Source organism: Meleagris gallopavo, chromosome 5 (assembly GCF_905368555.1).
Source record: "Meleagris gallopavo chromosome 5, MGAL_WU_HG_1.1, whole genome shotgun sequence".
Classification (NCBI taxonomy): Eukaryota; Metazoa; Chordata; class Aves; order Galliformes; family Phasianidae; genus Meleagris; species Meleagris gallopavo.
Window position 1 is genome coordinate 53,084,800 of NC_139408.1, and position 13,945 is coordinate 53,098,744.

At 44.4% G+C, this 13,945-nt stretch overlaps 1 protein-coding gene across 3 annotated transcripts in view; it reads left to right on the forward strand.

Moving 5' to 3' along the window:
* The first annotated feature begins 6,163 nt into the window (after positions 1 to 6,163).
* PPP2R5E (protein phosphatase 2 regulatory subunit B'epsilon) overlaps positions 6,164 to 13,945 on the forward strand; it is a 74,882-nt gene continuing 67,100 nt past the window's right edge. Inside the window, exons 1-2 of one of the 3 annotated variants that reach the window (XM_085225791.1) lie at positions 6,164 to 6,750; positions 9,434 to 9,597. In XM_085225791.1, the coding sequence (XP_085081917.1) occupies positions 9,441 to 9,597 (157 nt within the window). In that variant the 5' untranslated portion in view covers positions 6,164 to 6,750; positions 9,434 to 9,440. The remainder of the gene's footprint in view (positions 6,751 to 9,433; positions 9,598 to 13,945) is intronic. The other 2 variants (XM_085225789.1, XM_085225790.1) reach the window with 2 other exon arrangements.

A 13,945-nucleotide genomic window follows, 5' to 3' on the forward strand; every position in this document is an offset into this window, starting at 1 on the left:
TTTTTCAAGCCTTCCTATTTCAGTATTCATAGATTCCTCTCCAGGTAATGCTTCTATTGCAGTATCTGCCAGCCAGGGAGTGGACAGCAATACTGACTGTGTCTGTACTGTAGTGCTTATGGCTCTCTCTTGCTTACAGTGCATTGTAGAGGGGGACTACTTCCACAGCAGGAAACAGCCAAAGAATAATTCTTTCTTGTATGGAAAGAAAGGTTTTTGCTTACCTGCCTGTTTTCTTCCCTTCTTCAAGCCAAGGGCCCTTTTTGAAGTTAAGACCCTTTCACAGAATCACAGAATGGCCAGGGTTGAAAGGGATCTCAAGGATCATGAATCTCCAAACCCTCCCACATGCAAGGCCACCAACCTCCCCATTTAATACCAGACCAGGCTGCCCAGGGCCCCATCCAACCTGGCCTTGAACACCTCCAGGGACGGGGCATCCACAGCCTCTCTGGGCAGCCTGTTCCAGCACCTCACCACTCTCATAGTAAAGAACTTACTTTCCTTCACTATAGTCTCCAGTCTAAAATGTTGTTCCAAGTTGCTCCAGATCTTGATTTTCCATGCGGAGAAATCATACTTTATGGCCTATACTAACTGCAGTCTCTTAAGCTCTCTTTACCACATCCATCACTCAGTGAACTAAGTTTATCCTCCCGCTGGATTCCTGCCTCTGCTGCAGTTTATTTGTATTCTTCCTCCTGCCATGCCTTTGTCTATTATTTTTCTCAGAATTTAAGACTGGGAAACACACAGCTCCTTCCCAAACTCTTTACTTTGTTCTGCTCAGCACGAGGGCAGTCCTGCTGATGCGGCAGACTCCCATGAGGATTTGTCTTTATACCTGTAACTAGCACTTAGCCATTTCTTTCAAAGTATCTTTGCTCCTAACATCTGCAAGAGTTCAAAAGCTCTGTGGAGATGCCCTTGGCACCTGTACAGTTCCTTCCTCTGTCTAGCTTTGTATTGCAAGCTTTGGAACCCATTAGGACTTATATTTTAAATGTGTTTAAGTGGCGTAAGACCCCCCTCTGATGTTGAACATTCCTTACAATGCTGAGTTGAGCTACAGAATATAAATGAACACTTTTTTCTTTTTCAAGTTTAGAGCGAGATGATCTTTAAGGTCCATTCCTTGCCAATACATGATTGTTTTGCAATCATTTAAAGACTTTGAAAGTATCTAATAGGTTAAAGCTGTGCTATAGAACAAAGAAGGCAGAGTTGAGAAAGATAGAACAGGAATACTTTCTTGCTCTCTTTTATAACAATTATTCTGTCTTGGCCTAGTCAGTCTTCAGTGCCTCTGTACTTTCTGAAAATCTCAAATGTATTATCAACTGTTTGAGAACCATGGAGAAGCATCCAGCTTGGGAGTGAAACTGGCAGGTACCTTGCTGGAGACTTGCGAAGCGCTATGAAAGCAGTTCACACACTTGAAGTACTGTTGCACACCTTAACCACATACTGCTGTTGTATCCATTTTGTTTCTCTTGGAGCATGGTGATGTAGGAAGCTGGGCCAGACCAGAGGGTGCTCATCTTAATGGATGGATGGACGGCTTTAAACTAGGAGACAACTGAAATGAGGAGGCTTGATCAAAAAGCAAAGAAACGGAATTAAAAATGAAAGAAGAGCTGTTTCAATTGCAATTCAGGCATACCCCAGCAGTGCAGGGGACAACGAAGCACATGGGCTGTGCCCTATTTCCACGTTTGCTTTCAGCCCCCAGAGGCAGCCCCACAGGCAGTGCCCTCAGAATGCAGGGATTTCTGGAACTTCAAACCTCCAGAGGTTAGGGAGTGACAGCTGGAGACATCAGCGAGGAAGACACTGCACTGCCAGAAGCAAGCAGAGTGAAACTGGCAGAGAAGGGAAGTTAACAAAAAGCTCGGAAAACGAAGCCTAAAGGAGTGCCTGGGGCTAGAAGGCAAGTAAAGAAGCTGGGGGAGGGGGAGGATTCAACAACAACAACAAAAAAGAACAAAAAAGGTAATTGTGAAATAAGTGAAAGCAGCTAGGCTTGTTATGCTAGGAGGAGGCAGCTAGCCAGCTGCAGAGGCGAGTGAGATCCCACTTATCTTACCACGTTGACTACAGAAAGAGACTTCAAGTGATGCAGTGTCTATAAACAGTGAAGAAGACTTAGTTCCCATTCGGGTAGTTGTGTCTGTGACCCTAAAATCCTCATTCCAAATGTGCATATCAGGATTCCAGTTCCTGAGGGCATGGACAGTGTTATTACTTAGCCGAGACATAGAGAAGCACTGATGCAAGCAGCACAAGCTTCTTATTACTGAGATTTGGCATTGATTATAAACATTGCCCAAAAATTGATCATACCATTCCCCCCCAAAATATGAAACATAAGAAAGCAGAAATCAACTGCACTATAAACAGCTGAAATAATTTTTTTTTGATCCAGATAAATTTGATTCAAAAGTAAAAAAAATGTCAGATGGTACTGTTTCAATCAAATTGATGGAGCAGGACGGTTACTTTGATGCAGGATTCTACCTTGTTCACTTTTGTTAAAAGATGCATCAGAAAAGCCTTGTTCACACAATGATTTGCCTCTTCAAACAGCACTGCTGCTTCCTCCATAACATTTTCTCTTTCTGGTCTTTCTTCCTGCTGGCCTGAATAATTAGTTCTCTGGGGAGATCACATCTTTTCTTGCTTACTAGGATTGGTACAGGGAATATCTGAACTAATCCCATAGGCCCACTGATAATGCTCCTTTTGACTTACAGGAGATCTTTATGGACTATTATATGACCCTTACTGTAGACAAATACATGCTGGATGTGTTTCCTGAAACATTTACAAGCTCCAGGTAAATCCATTTATGTTTATTGCTCAGTAGAGCGGGTCTTCCACACTGTTATCTGTTTAGCAAATCCTGTTTGATAAGTTTCTATGTAAAGAGCAGACAGAACACCAACGTGGATGTGAGCTTGTATTCCTGCCCGAGTGGCCGTAACAGATGGTCTATAGTGGAACTTCAGTCACAAAAAACGTGAAGCGGAACAAATCTGAGTCACTGGTGCAAAATGTCTGTTTTGGAGGACTCCTGACTGCTGTTCTGGCTGCTTGGGTGCTAAAAAGGACTGGTAAAGAGCCGGCCGTGGAAATTCCTTTCTACGTGGTTTTAGGAACTGTAAGGCAGTGTAACTTTTAAAAGAATAAGCCTATCTTGTGCCTTTGACAGCAAGAGAAATACAGTGGTTAAAAACTTTATTTCTTGTAGATCTTCAGGAAGGGGTGCAGATATTGCATGCATGACTATTTTCACACCTACACACTTGCATGTACAACTTCATTCCCTGTGAAACTTATCCGATGACATTTAATTTTTACTTCTGCAAATTGATATTTTATATATTTCATATATTTACACATATACAATATATACAAAATATCCATATGTGCGAAATATCTGAAGTTTTTTAAATGTATTTTTCTCCATCACTGCCCGGGCTTTGTGCAATCATTTTTAAGCTATACAAAACCTATACCAAAAAGAAAATAGGAGAAAGCCAAGTAACAGCTCCTCCTAAATATTAGCAGTTTCACATTTGTATCTTACGCTGTGATCCTAAATCTCTTCACAGATGGAGATTTTCCAGACCAAAACAGAAAAAAGATGACAACCTGGAAAAAGATGGGAAAGCAACTCCATAAACTCTGCTGGCAATGTGTTAAAGAAAAGGTAAGATCCTTCTTTGTTCACCAAAAACCTAGCATTTTTCTTTAACTGTTACCATACAAGTACACTTAATATAAAACACACGATTAAAGTGCTCTACACAGTCAGAATGGACAATAACAGATGAAGCAGTTTTCAGAGAAACCGAACTATCTGAATGCATTCTTTACCCCGTTGTGCAGCTATAGTGAAGAACTGATTTTACAGCTGTTTCACAATGACAGAATGAAAAATAAAAAACCTGCAGGCAGGACAGCAAACTGGGATAGTGGTCTTGAGTTTTATCCCTTCTACAACAGAGACTTCAATAAATAATCATATCAGACACTTCAGTTTTAGATTTTTAACATTGACTGATTTAATTTAATAATGGGAAGACTTAAGCACAACCATTTAAAAAGACATGCTCAACTTCATCTAAGCAGCCTGTCCAGCCATCACTCTCTGCAAGAACTTCCCTTTTACAGTTTGACATCAGTAACCTTATGACCTGCACAATGTTTAGAAGAAACAAGAGCAGGGGGCAGTGAATAAATCAGAGTACTTCAGAATTAGGCTGATAAACAAAAGTAACAGAATTAAGTACAAGTAAGAAAGCAAAATATGTGCATCTGCAGGTTTGGTTTCTCATTTATCAGAGTAATGGGAAGTTACCATTTTTGCAAAAATTTACCTAACACTGATGTAGACAATAAACTGACTTGAATTATTTGTTACAGACCATGGTTTGCATTTAGGTTATTTTAGCTAAGTTGCTTTAGGTGAACTTAAAGTTTTAATTCTGTATAAATAATTCCGTAACCATAACACAGTTCTAACCCAGGAATACAGTTGACTTACAAAGATGGCAGGTTTTACTATTTTCTTACTTAAAAGCATGTGGAATTTTGTTTTAAAAGATGTCTTGACTGCTTGATTGTCCATCTATCCAGCAATAAAAAAGAACGGAAAGGATTACAACAGTTGCAATAAATCATTCTTGAGTAGCATTACTGTCTACTTGAAGGAGAAATAACTGGTAGGTCAGGAGAAATGGATGATGGGGTAAAACAGGTCAGCAATACTGTGAATAGATCACTGTCTGAAAAGTCTTTGTACTGGCGTGTTTAAACTGGAATACAGTGTATGATGGGCATGACATAGATGCTGGTGGACTTGACTGTAGCTCTGTGTCCAGTCTTGGGTGCTGTGGTTCAGCAAAACGTGGATGGTTTTAAGAGAAAATGGGTGGGGAAAAAACATATACATTCAGAGGTCTAAAACTAGGGCTCATGGGGAAAGAAGTGAAATCGTTTTGTCTGCAGATAGCAAAAGTTAGGGGAGACATGGAAGAAGCACACTGAGAGATGCGAGGCAGAACTGTGTTTATTACAGCTATACCTCCATAGCAGAGAGCTTTTATTTATTGAGTTCCTGCTTCTCCTTGGGGCCACAGTGAGGACTGGAACAGAGAACTCACCAGGCTGAAAGTCAGTGAGTCTGAAAGTGCTTTCCCAACAGCTCCGATCACTCTCAGTTACATCCACCTGAGTCCTAACTCCTCTGTTACACCAACACTGCTGCCCACCTCTCTGGGGAGTGGATAAGAAGTGGGTATCCTTTGCAGGACTGGTCATTTTCAAGGTTTAGGCACTCAGTACCTGAACAAACAGGGGATGTAACTGCCTCAAACTGCCCTTCATGTGCATCAGGGGCCTTTGGCTACACCAACCCAGCACTGCAGCCTCTCTAATTCATTTTTCTTTTCCTACCAGAAATACAAACGCCATAGAGAACAGCATTTTTAAACACAGCAGCCACATGAACACCACTGCTTGCATTCTGATAGAAATCAGGCTTCCCAAGTAAACGAATTTAAGCAGCACCCCGACGATTCTTGATGCTACCTGCACCCAGCCATCCTGCTGGCTGCTACATCTATAAATACACTTTAGGAAAGGTGACGGAGAGGGAGCCGGCCTGGCTGCAGAGCCCTGAGGGCGAGAATCTGCGCGGGGCGCTCAGAGAGCACGGCGGGCGCTGAAGGAACGTCCCTGGGAGCGTCCTTCCGAGCGTCACTCTGTCCCTCTGGACGCCGCGGTGGAGCCGTCCCGCCCGCAGCCCCGAGAAGTGTCTACGAGCCCCGCGTAGGGCCCAGTGCGGCGTTTTACCTCAAGATTAGAGGGCTTTACCTCGGGAATATTAGCTTTAACCTCAGGAATACGGGGGGTTTACCTCACAATTTCAGGGTTTTTACCTCAGCCGATGTGCCTCGCTCCCGCCCGGCCCGCGGATGGGCGAGAAGGGCCGCCAGCCATAGCGCCGCGAGCCGCCGCCGCCCGCTCCTCCTCCGGCCGCGCTCCCCTTCCTTTCCCGGCTGTCCCGGCGGCAGCGGCGGGCGCCAATGAGGCGGCGCGTCCCGGCGGCGGCGCTCGGGTGGGCGGGAGCGGAGGGCGGGGGGCGGTGGCAGCACGCTCGGTTGTGAGTGAGGGAGGGAGCGTGTGTGTGTGCGAGCGAGTGCCATGGCCGGAGCCCGCTGAGAGCGACAATAGGAGCGAGCCGGAGCGCGACCCCGACGTCCGCCGGGACCCCGTCGCTCACCTGAGGCAGCCGCCGGCGGAAGAGGCCTGTCCTCCCTTCGCGGCGCCGCCCGGGCCGCCCGCACCGCGCCCGCCGCTCCCCCTCGCCTCGGCTCGGCTCCCCCCGCGTTTCTCCCCCCCCCTTTACCCCCCCTTCCCCTCCGCCGCCTCCTCGGGGCCCCTCCGCAGGGCTCCGCCGGGAATGTGAGTGAGGCAGCGGGCGTCGCAGGCAGGGGGCCGCGCCGAGTGCATGGGACTGAGCGCAGCCCGAGCAGCCGCCCGCTCCTGAAGCCGCCGCCAACGCCGCCCTGCGCCGGGGAGGCCGCCGACGCCGCCGAGGCCTACAGGCTGCTGCGCCGCCGCGGCGGGGACCGAGCCCGGCGCGTACCGCACTCCAGGCATCGGCCGCGCTCCGCCGAGCCCGGCTCAGGCCGCCGCCGCCGCCTCCCCCCCGTCTCCGGCTTCTCAACCGGGAGGGTCAAGGTAACTCCATCGCGGCGCGGGGAGGAGGAGGAGGAGGAGGAGGCCCGGGGGAAGAGGGGGGATGGCGGTGAAGGGGCTGCGGGAGGACGTGTTCCAGCTGCGGGGCTCCCGCCGGGAAATGACAGCCGATGGCAGCGGGCGGGAGGCGGCGGATGGCGGCGCGGCGGCCCCGGGCCTCCCGGTGCGTTCCGTCGCTATTTTCGCGTCCCCTCGCCTCGCCCCCCCCGATCTGGGGTGCGTGGCTTCGCCTTCCTCCCGGCGCTCCATCCTGCGAGAATACGGCCCCTCCTTGGGAGAAACGGCGCTTAAGCTCCACAGCTTTCCTACACGCAATAAATAATCTCAGGTTGTTGGGTTTTTGGTTTTGTTTTTTTTTTTTGCTTTTTTCTTTTCCTCCCCCCCCACCCCTGGAATCGCGTGTTTCACCCTTACAGTGCGTTCATCATCAAAAGGATGAAAAAAAAAAAGGGATCGGTGTTTACCACGGGATTGTCAGGTTGGATGCAGCCTTGTGGAATTAGAATGAGGCTTTAATAATTTATAACGCAGGTGAGGGAAACTGTTACTAAATTTACAGCGGAGAAGTGCCGGTGAGGCTCGGCGCTGACACCGTGATCCTGCAGCTGGGCCATCCGCTCTGCTCGCTGCCCGTTGTTATTAGCATTGTTATTATTTTGGTGATTTCATCTCGAGAGAGAGAGTGCAGGGATGGTTACACTTCAGCCACGCACGTGACGGGCAGAGGAATCTTTTCGATGAGATGAAACAAGGCCAATGGCTCCGGCTTTTAGCTGTGTGTTTTTGCTGCTATTTTCCATAATTTGGGTTTATGTAACAGGTAACTTTGTGCTTATATATATTTTTGGCGGAGCTTTGGAACCTTAGAAGCGGGTGCCGGAGCGCAGGCCGTTCTATTTCAGTTTATCAGACTTCTTTATTTGTTAATCTCTGCTGGGGCCTGGATGCCCTGCTGATGGGGGCATTTCTTCCCCCCTGGATGGCAAACAAACCCTGTGTAAGGGATGGGATCACGTTGCCGACACTATATTATATTTGGAAAGTATAAGCTGGTGGTGGAGAGGGACCTCAGGAAAAATGAAAAAGATGGTGTAAGGCTTTCTCGTGACGGCAGTGCCAGCTGCACAGCTCAGCATCTGGTGCTGCACATGCTGCCTTGGAGAAGCTGTGGAGTTTGTACTTCCATTTTTGAGAGATTTAGTGCACATATATATAATTTTGCATTAAACGGTTCTTGTCTTCTTGAACTTGTTTACAGTTGCCTTAAATTGTACTTTCTAAAGCTTCTCTTGTAAAAGACGGATCCAAATAATAATGTCTGTTTCAATGGCTTTAATAATTTATGCAGCATATGAGTAACCAAATATTTTAATAAAATAAGTACTTGAAAGTGTTCTCGATCGTGTGGAATCAACTTCTTTTAGCCTGCGAGTCACTGTGGTAATTGAAGTCAACAGACATTGAGGATGAGTAATGCTTTCCAAGGACATGTTCTAAGACCCTGATCCTGCAAGTGCTTATGCCGATGCTTAACTTTGCATGAGTGTGTGGCCCTACTGAAACTGGCAGAGTGCTCTGCCTAATAATGGCATTGCTAATACGAATAATAGAGGTGCACATGCTGGTAAAGTTAACTGTATGCAGAGCTGCTTGAAATATGTAGGCTGAAATTCCTCCTGTCGTGTTTTCCTGAAGTATTACTCATGTATTGCACCAAGATGCAATGTGCCTTTTTAACAGGCCAGACAGGCTGCTAAATACAATAGCTGGTTGGAGGAATTCACTCTTTAAAAGCTTCCTTTTGATATTTCTCAGTAGTATGGAATTAGCTACAGCAGCATTACCAGGGCATGCCTTATAGGAAGAGGCAATGCTTATTTCTCAGACCAGCTGATAGAGTTGGGAAACAAACTTCTGCTCACAAAAACCTTTTTTGGCTCTCTGCCTCTCTGCAAACCTTGTCTGGCTTGTGCCCTTAGAACTATTATGGCTACCATACTGCTATTATTGCTGAAATGCCAGAACATGGAATAACTGTGTGCTAAGAGACTCAGTACAAAAACAGAACGTCTGAAATGGAGAGTAAAGAAGCAGTATGTGAAATTTTGTCAGTGAAATTGTGAAGCATGGCACTACTTCTTGTGGTACTTTTTAGTGTTGCTATAAAGTCTTGTGTGTAGGTATGGTAAATAAGCTGATTTTTTTCTTCTGTGCACTTTGACTCTAAAGTGACAAAGATGTACATACCTTCTTGAGTTATCATATATATGCCATATACGTTCTTGAGATCATTTAGCTTGCATCATGCTTTCTAGCATGAGTTCAAGGTACTTTGTCTCACGTAATATGTAGTTCCAGGCTTCAGTCCTTTATCAAGTCTACAGGTGTATGAAGTTCTGTTGACATAATGATGTCAACCATGTTGTAGGGTTTTTGGTAAAAATGAGGCAGATAAAACAAGGGTGGGAGAAGAACAATTGCACCATTCCTACAATTTATTCCATAAGACCTGCACGTGTACTGGGGGGTTATCTCTCCAAATGCTCTGTCTGGATAACTTGTGAGGAGAACAGCGAAGACAGAGCAAGGGGGTTGGAAAATGTCAGTTAATCTTTACCTATTTCATCAATTTTGGAATGTATTTGTAATACTTGTTTTCCTTCAGTAGGGATATGTCCTCAGCACCAACTACTCCTCCATCAGTGGATAAAGTAGACGGATTTTCTCGGAAGTCCGTCAGAAAAGCCAGACAGAAGAGGTCGCAAAGCTCCTCCCAGTTTAGGTCTCAGGGCAAGCCTATTGAGTTAACTCCTCTGCCTCTGCTGAAAGGTAAGCTCAAGAATTATTCTTAATTAAAAATACCCAAAAAACCTAACAACCAGAAGTCTAAACAGTTTCTTTCTCCGGTTGACTTCTAAACTCAAAGTGTTCAGTTGCCAGAAATTGCATGGAAATTTTGCCAGTAATGAGGAATGTTTCATGCCAGAAATGTATGTATTTAAGCTCTACAGAATATTTTATCTGTGACTTGAGGGTGTGGTAATTGTTTGCAATACTTCTGGAAGTTTTAAATGCTAATGTTAACCCGTATGATGACTTGAATTTTCAAGACACCCAGGCTGTGTGTATTTTAGTTTGTGAATGCTCAACAGATACACAAACTGAGCAATAGTTATGGTGAGGCCAAGCTGCCTTGTGAGCATGGGGAAACTTGCATGCAGCTCTTGGCTTCTGCTGGGTTTTGAAATTGAAAGGTGCCGTGCACTGCAGCATCTCAAGAGGAAGATCAGGTCTTAGGCAAGACACAACTGTGAGGACAGGCTGCGTATCCCCGCTCCAGTTGGATTGCTGCAGGAAAATTTAACTTCTAATTTGGGAAAGGAAATGATGATCCAGCTTACAGCTCTTAAAAGGCTGACAGTATCTCTCTAATATCTCGAATGCTTCCTCTAAATCCTGTTTGGCACTGAATTTCAGTACAAATCCAGGGGCCAGCAGCTCCTCTCAGAACTACGTTTGGTATGGCAGAAAGAATCGCCTTCTAGAAACGTTTCCTTTCACTGAATTCTTACTCAGTTTGGCGAATTTTTTTCGTTGCCATTCTTCTTTTCTGTTACATGGAATGGAGCTAAGCACAATTTGTGCTGATTATTCTGGAAAATAGAAAGATGAATGGGTTTAATATTCGGCCTGTTCATTTTTGCTTTGTGGGCATGTAGATTTCCCAGATCTCTTCCTCTACCGATTTGATAAATTTGGTAATCAGTACTGAAATACGTAATGAATGTGTAATTGCTCTTTGGTTTGGTTCCTAACCTTGCTTCTTCATAAGAACAGACAAGTTGCAAAAAAAAAAAAAAAAAAAAAAAAAAGCCTATGTGTATCAATTAAATTAAACTTGGATTGTAGGATTTGTTCTGCTGGAGTTGTCATTAAAATAGTTGAGACTTCCTTCTGTGGAATGCGTGCGAGAATGTACAAATAAGCATACTTGCTCAAAAGAAAGGTCCAAAGGACCATCTAACCCCGCTGTATTAAGCTGGCAAGGGCTGATTTGGAAGTAGAGGAGACTGGAAGAGCAGGGTGGGCCTGGAGTGCTTCCACTATTCACCATTTCTCAGTGTGTCTGCCAGTGCCATTCGATTTGGCGTTCTGGTTTGTAGTGAATTTTCTTCTATGAACTTTTCCAGTTGTTCGGTGAAAATAAGATAAAGAAGCAAATGTTCATTTAAGTCATTTAAAACTCCATTCTGGCAGGTCATTTTTGAGATGCAGGTAATTTCCCTTAAAAATACAACTTACTGTATTTCAGTAAATAGAGTTTGTCCTTTGGCTGAAGTGGCTACACTACTGAAAAAAGATTTAGATTTGTATTTGAATGAATGTTTAAATTATTTGGTTATATTGTGTAGTCCTGTTCAGGGAACACTGTAGGTGTGTGCACAGACACAAGAAAAGGTTGGCTTTGGCCGAGGATGTGGTCTTGTAGAAACACAAGTGTGTGCAGGTGCTTATTTTGATTGCTGTAGCTGGTCCTGTGGATTGAGATACAAAGCTGTAATAAGATAAAACAGATGGGGCACAGAGCGTTACTGAGATATTTATGATTAGTGTCATAATGAGTTACAGTGGTCCAGCTTCAAATTAAGGATCTGATCCTGTGAGTTGGTTTTCTCCCTTTGACTTAACGCAGAGTCCTGTAGGCACAGGGCTCTGTACAGATCATTTTGCAGGATTTGGGCCTAAGGATGCATCTGAAGCAGCAGTGGTATTTGTTCCTGCTGAAGGGACACCAATGGTTAAAAATTGTGCTACTATTTAGAATTATTCTTGATCTACTTTGATTACTGTAGCAGTTAGGATTATTTAACCTGAAAGAAGTCATATTTCATCTGCATTTTTCATGCTTTTCCTGGACAGTTGCCTGAAAGTCCTAATCTTTAAACTTTTGGGCTTGTACTTGCCCTCCAACAAATAACTAGTCCTATTACTTTATTCAGTAACCACATGATTTCCTATTTTATTATTTTGATCTTTAAAGTAAAAAAAAAAATGAAGATTTTTTAGCAAAATAGCTTTTTTTTAAGATACTGAATAATGAGATCAGTTTGGAGATCTCCAGTTGCTAAGTATACTCCTTGTTTTGGGTAAGTTTCAAGTTTCATTAAACCTGTTTAAAAATATTTCAGTACAGGAAATTTCTAGAGGAAAGACCTTGAATTTGACCTGAAACATTTTATATTTGTGATGGAAGAGTTTTGCAGACTAAGCCACACATGCTGTGCTCTTCTCTCCTCTTCCCCTATTCTCTCCTGCTCCCCTCAAACTATATCTCATACTGATAGTTACAGCCTGTATTTTCTCCCAGAGAAGCACCTGCATGGACTTTAGTATCTTCTTTCATTATAAGAATAAAGTGTGCAGCAAACTAGATAAATGCTTTGTCCATTCTTTGCAAGTTTTTATACTGTGCCTGTCACCATAATGATTTGAGCACCTTCCAGTTGTGTATTAAGTGACGTGACTACACATCTGTCACATCTTATCTGCTCTCATTCCTTTCCCCAGAGGCAGAGTCATATACAGTGAAATGGCTTGTTTTGGTAGTGTTTTAATGCAGTCTGTTCCTTTCTGTGGATGTATGTGCCTGTACTGCAAGAACAGATAAGTTGGAGCTGTTGTTTATTTGATAATAATAATGTTTCAGGAAACAGAAATAGACAGAACGTGTTTCAGTGTTATGCACAAGGCTGAATGGTAACTTGCCATTTAGGAAATGTAGTGAGAAGGACTGGAGTTTTCAGTGGTGCTTATTCTACTTAAAGCATAGGGGAATGAGGTTGTTACTGGGTGTTTTATTATTTTTTTAATTAACATAAATGTGTGCATTGTTTAGCTCTTTGTGAACAAACGTTCCATGTATTTATGAGATGCAGGAGCCTTCTGAGGCCCTATTGGGTTGAATTAAGACTCTCAAATGCCCCAAGCCAAAAAAAACCTCCTCATGCAGTCAAGACTTTTGCATCCTCTGTTCTTCCACAGTCAAGACTTTTTTCTGATAATTTAATTGTTGTTATTTACTGCGCTCTGACTAAATGGGAGGTTTAGGTTAGATATTAGGAGGAAGTTTTTCAGCCAGAGGGTGGTGAGGCACTGGAACAGGTTGCCCAAGGAGGTTGTGGATGCCCCATCCCTGGAGGCATTCAAGGCCAGGCTGGATGTGGCTCTGGGCAGCCTGGTCTGCTGGTTGGCGACCTGCACATAGCAGGGGGTTGGGACTGGATGATCCTTGTGGTCCTTTTCAACCCAGGCCATTCTGTTATGATTCTGTTATAATTTGGAGTTGTTTTATAATATGACTAATGTTGAATCTAATGTTTCAAAAGCAGTCTGTCCTCCTTTGTTTCAAGTGGAATGGTACAAGAATTGCTAACAGGAGCTGTGGTACAGTTGGCCTGCATTTTCAATATATATACTCGTTAAAAGGTTTAAATCTCACATGCACTGAGGTTCCTGCATGTTCTTGTCTGGTGTCCTGCCCTGTGTTACAGGGCTTTTCAGTTTGTCTTAACTTTTAAAGAGGCTCTTCACAGAATCACAGAATGGCCAGGGTTGAAAGGGATCTCAAGGATCATGAATCTCCAACCCCGCTGCCATACGCAGGGCCACCAACCTCCCCATTTAATACCAGACCAGGCTGCCCAGGGCCCCATCCAACCTGGCCTTGAACACCTCCAGGGACGGGGCGTCCACAACCTTTCTGGGCAGCTGTTCCAGCACCTTACCACTCTCTCCATAAAGAACCTAAAATCTTCCCTTCCTCAACTTCAAAACTTCCCCTTGTCCTGCAGTTATCTACCCTTTCAAAGATTCCCCTCCTGTCTGTAGGCTCCCTTTAGGTAGTGAAAGGCTGCAATGAGGAAATGAGGCTCTGGAATCAGCAGGGTTGGCAGGTCCCTGAGGTAACTGGTTTGTGGCAGGCCTGGTGAGGGGCCCGTATCTTGAAATGACAACATCCACCTTTGTGCCTTAGGCACACCCACACACAGTTTGTTAATAACCAAGTTTGTGGCCTCAAAGCACGCTTCCGTAGCGGAAGGTGGTGGTGTATGTTGTATGTGCATTGGAAAGGGGTGGTACTTACCAAAGGTTCTTTTACTTTCATTTTCTGTAGATG